Consider the following 5,256-nt stretch of genomic DNA (forward strand, 5'->3'; position numbering starts at 1 on the left):
ATATATATATATATATAATATCGAGGTCTCTTTCTTTTGTTTGTTTTTTTGTTGTCATTTCTATCAACATATATATGTGTGTGTGTATGACAATACTTTCAGTTTCCGTCTACCAAATCTATTCACAAAGCTTTGGTGAGCCTGAGTCTCTAGAAGAGGATACTTGCCTAAAATATCATCCATTGGAGCTGAACGCAAGACAACACTGGTTGGGAAACAAGCTTTTTAACCATACAGACACGCCTATACCTATTGCGTACATGCACTCATACGCACACAAATATTACAAACTTTCTAAGTTTTCACGGTCCACTGCCAACACCCTTTGTTTGTTTTTTTTAAATAAAAACGTGTGGTATTTGTAAAAGATCAATGAAGATGACTGAGTGGAAAATATTTCGGGGTAGGCGAGGGCATTCTGCATACTAAGTACAAAAGTGTCCCGCATATTTCAATACACTTTTGTTAAAAAAAAATTCGATAAAATGAGGTTATCCAAGCTCTCTTTAGATGTGTTTGAAATTAAAATTTTTTTGTGAAAAAAACCATTAAAGGAAATTTCTCCCAAAAGACCAGCCAATCGATATTTAGAGCAATATAGACGATGCAGGTGTTTACAGCGTGTCTGTTCTTTAAAGGCAACCGGTAAATGCAGCTGATCTGTTTCTGTGTCATTAACCTTCTCAGCGAAGCATAGGGAATCTAGTTATGAATGTATAACAAAGTCTGACTCAAACATATTTGTATTTAGTAGGCAGAACGTTCCTCGGAATTTCTCTCCATCAGCTATATTATATATTCATTATTACCGTCACTACATACCCCGTATAGACATGTGTGTATATATATATATATATATATATATGATGAAGGAAAATGTTCTCTATGTGGCCTCTGTGTGTTCTGTACTCTGGTTATTATTATTTTTTTGTCTACGTTTTGTTTGCAATGTCCTGTACCCAGATATGCACCTATATATACAGGTAAACGTAGGTATGCACATACCTGTACGTGTATATGCATATACTCATTTTAGTGGCAAATATACTTCGCTTTATCGTGCAGTTACTGTTAATACCTCGTTCAGAGATTTAACATTTATTATTTGTTATATATATATATATATATATGTATGTATATATATATATACTTGTTTGTGTATATTGATTGATCACTTTTAGTCTTTTGATTAAATATAGAATGATTTGCTGAGGAGGTCTAGTAAAAGCCGCTACATGTTTGTTGTATATACCAATTTCTTTACAAACAAATTCAACTGCATTGTTTATTGTTTATTGTCCAAAAGTTTTGAGCGACTTATTGGAGTTACCTCCCTTACTTTTTCTACAGATTTCAAACACTCCCAGAGGGAGTTTATATTTGCTAATTACTTGGATAATCTCTGTGGATCATTTTTTAAAATTTATCTCATTGTGTGGGTACCTACAATGTGTGTGTGTGTGTAGAAAGAGAGAGAGAGAGCATGTTTATATTATGAATGAATTACGTTCTGTGAATTATTAATGGGTACATATATATATTTGTATGTATTAATAATTTTTAAGTAGCTACTGTAATTGTTGAATATATAAACAGATTGACTGCTTGTTTCTCTGGGAATGGTGAAATTGATGTAGACGCTGCTGATGAGAATTCGATCAGATTGGAAAATCGATTAAGGTTTTTCATTTTTCAGTCTACGGAAATACAGTTAAATTAGCCCTGTTTATATAAGTGTTTTATACGTTACATATATATGTATGTATACGTTTGTATATACGTACAAAGTGGTCCAAAATTTGAGCTACCATTTAATATGTATGTAGAGCGAATGTCGTTTAGCATTGGGTTCCCAGTCCGATATATATCTGATGTGTATCGGTATATGTGTGTGTGTGCCCACCAATTTTTGCTCCACATTAAATTCCAATGTAATCATAATCTACACTATATTAAAGGAATTTGTAGAAAATTTCACTAAAATGTACCCGTTTTTCTGTAAGTTATAAGGAAACAAAGCTGATTATGTGAATTTTCCGAAACTCATGTCCCCTCCCGCCTCGGAAAAAAATTTCACAACAAATTCCGATATAATAGAAATCTATACTATGTGAAAAGTATTTGTAGAAAATTTCTTCAAAAATATCCATTTTTCTGAAAGTTATGAGGAAGTAAAATCGGGTGGGGGTGTACTTCTTTATGTATACTTTGTATGTATGGATGGATGGATGTATGTATGTAAAGAAGTACAATTGCATTTAAAGTACTTACGAAATCTAAATATTTATTGTTTATAAACTTTTCCAAATGTTTACGGAACGAATACTATTTTATGAGTTGGTTGCTGTCACGCAAACACAAATGTATGTGTCTATTCGAAATGTGAATTTATAGATTCGTTGATAGAATTTTCAAGAAGCGAAACTCAAAGTAGCATCAGAAGGAAAACCCAAGCACTACAAAATATAAACTTAAACCTTAGTGTGTTCATATTTGTGTTATCCACATTTTTAAAGTTTTGACTGATGGGGGGCGGGGTTCCTTTGTTTGTTATTTTCCGTGTTATGTTTGGGTGGGTATTCGTTTGTCTGACAATATTGGTAAAAATTTCCGACAATATTAATGTATGCAAATCTCGATAAGCGACTGGATATATGTGTATGTGTGTGTGTTTCATTAAATATTAGTCTGCACACACAGTTTTAAGCCTTTAAATTTCCTCTCCCTACACAAGAAACAATTTCGACCACATACATGAATGTGCACGATTGTATTCTGTGTGCGAAATTGTTTCTTATGTTTTTTTTTTCTGTAATACATTCATGTTATATACGTCATACAAGCAAACTGTTTACGTCGGCAACATATACACACACACATACACATAAGCATATGTACACATACATTTATATTTATATTTAAAGATGAATTGTGTGGTGGGGGGTAAATGCTTACACATATGTTAGTGTTCGTTTGATTTTTATCGAAGAGGGATTATATCGGCAATCTGTTCCGAATGGCACCAAAAAGTATCAAGTCTTTTTGTAATCAGTGTTTTTTTTTTTAACTTTTCATCATCGTCATCATCATTACTAACTACAAGACTTTTTTCTGGACTGCGTTGTAAACGTTCTACCCTAAGAACATTATAGTCTCCATGGCAATAAGCACCCTCCTGCCCCCACCCCGTGTCACTTTTAAAATTTTATTTATTTATGTATATTTCGGCGATTTCTTCGTGTTTCTGTTTTCATCAGAGATTGTTTTACTTTCTTAAACTTTAACCTTCCTCTTTTCCAAATACAACCCGGATATAACTTTTTTCATTTTTGATTTTTTTCCGAAAACGTTTCCAAATTGTTTTAGACATAAGGAAGTTAATAACATTAAAAAAAGAAATTACGAGTTCAATTTTTAATTGGATCTTTTTGCGTTAACACAATTCTTTCGGTTTTATTGAGAATTTCTACACATGTAGTTGTTTTTTAATGCCAATTACGAAAATCACAGCTATTTTGGGAGAAATTAATGAATCTTTATTTTTTGTAATTTTAGCCAATCAGATTTATCCATTCTGAACAACCCATCTAGCTGACGATGCTATTTGTGTCTGTTCCCATAGCAACGTATTGAAACCCTCTTGGAGCTTAGGGTATAGGGCTAAGTTTAGAACTAGTGTGAGGGCTTGCAGTGTATAGCAAAATTTCATTGCAAGCGTTAATTCGTTGTTTTCTTTCATTAAATATTTTCATCTTTAAATCTTTTGTAACATTTTTATTAATTTCTCAAGAACATAAGAAATACAGCTTTTTCCAAATTATCAGCATGATGTATAGGGAAAAGAAGTGTATAACATGTTAAGATAAAAAAATTTGTGAAAATGTAATTTGCATCACAGAATTCCAACACCTTTATTCCTTCCATTTCTAGAACCAAAAAACGTAACTGCCATGCACACTATGAAATTTGTTGGAGTGCTGCCCGATATGTCTTTTGAAATCACCAGCCATTATAAGGACATTGCCATCTGTCACCAAAGTCGTCTACAGAAGGCTTCATAGAAATGGCTCTTCTGTTGATCTGCTAGTCCAAATCATGGTGCATACCCTCAGATATATGATGTTGTAGTTTAATCTAATACTAGTCTTAGCTTAACAATCCTATCACACACTCTGATAACCTTGATCACTTTATCTGCCCATTTCTCAGTCAAGAATATACCTACACCACCCATGCCATCTGCTACATACCCAAAAGAGTTTGTACCTTTGTTCCTTGCTCATGATGAGTCTAGTAAAGGCTTCCCTCCATCTTACCTCTTGCACACTGCATATCTATATGCTTCTGCCGTAACATTTCGACAGTCGCATTGGACTGGCTATTTGTATTCCGTACTTCTGTATTCCATGCAAATTAATCCTGTTTCTGTTATGTTCATTACATTGGCCATGTCTATTTTAATTGTGAGTAATCAGTGGTTTTGGAGCGATGGTTTTGTTTATAGCAAATGGTATTTAAATACCCTATTGAATTTGAATTTAGTTTATATATATCATCATCATCATATATATATATACATACATACATGGTAGTGAGATGTGGGCTCTGAATGCAGAGGACATGTGAAGGTTAGAGAAAAATGAGGCTAGTACACTCCACTGGATGTGTAATGTAAGTGTACATGTTTGACATTGTGCTAGTGTACTAGGAGAGAAGTTAGGCATAAGAGGAATGAGTTGCTGTGTGCAAGAGAGAAGACTGTTGGTTTGGTCATGTGATGTGGATGGATACTGAGAACTCCATAAAGAATTACTGATCCCTTAAAGTAGATGGAACACATGGAAGTGGTAGGCCCAGGAAGACATGGGACAAAGTACTGAAGAATGACCTCAGGATGCTGAACCTTTTAGGTGAGATGACAAAGGATGGAGGTGCCTGGTGGCTTGCTGTACTCAAGAAGACCTGTACTCTACATTAGAAGTATTAAGACCAGTCCCCCTGGTGGTAAGGATTGACCTGCAAGAGACCTGTGCTGGTGCCATGTACTTATGGCAGTGCCACATAAAAGTGCCCATGTAAAAGCAACCAGCACACTCTGTAAAGTGGTTGGCGTTTGGAAGGGCATACAGCTGTAGAAACCAAGCCAAATCAGACTGGAGCCTGGTGCAGCTTTCCAGCAGGGACAATAGATGTTAAATGATGATGAATGAATGATATATATATATATATATATATATATATATATATATATATATA

General features: G+C 34.2%; 1 protein-coding gene across 8 annotated transcripts in view; it reads left to right on the forward strand.

The window, feature by feature from the left end:
- Positions 1–5,256, forward strand: part of LOC106873049 (BTB/POZ domain-containing protein 17) — a 52,382-nt gene that overhangs the window by 23,066 nt on the left and 24,060 nt on the right. Inside the window, exon 1 of one of the 8 annotated variants that reach the window (XM_014920255.2) lies at positions 2,842–3,044. The exons of 6 other annotated variants lie outside the window; for them this stretch is intronic. In XM_014920255.2, the coding sequence (XP_014775741.1) occupies positions 3,017–3,044 (28 nt within the window). In that variant the 5' untranslated portion in view covers positions 2,842–3,016. Of the gene's footprint in view, positions 1–2,841; positions 3,045–5,256 lie in introns of those variants that run through there. One more of the 8 variants, XM_014920256.2, reaches the window with a different exon arrangement.

The sequence above is a fragment of the Octopus bimaculoides genome, chromosome 22, assembly GCF_001194135.2.
Source record: "Octopus bimaculoides isolate UCB-OBI-ISO-001 chromosome 22, ASM119413v2, whole genome shotgun sequence".
Lineage (NCBI taxonomy): Eukaryota > Metazoa > Mollusca > Cephalopoda > Octopoda > Octopodidae > Octopus > Octopus bimaculoides.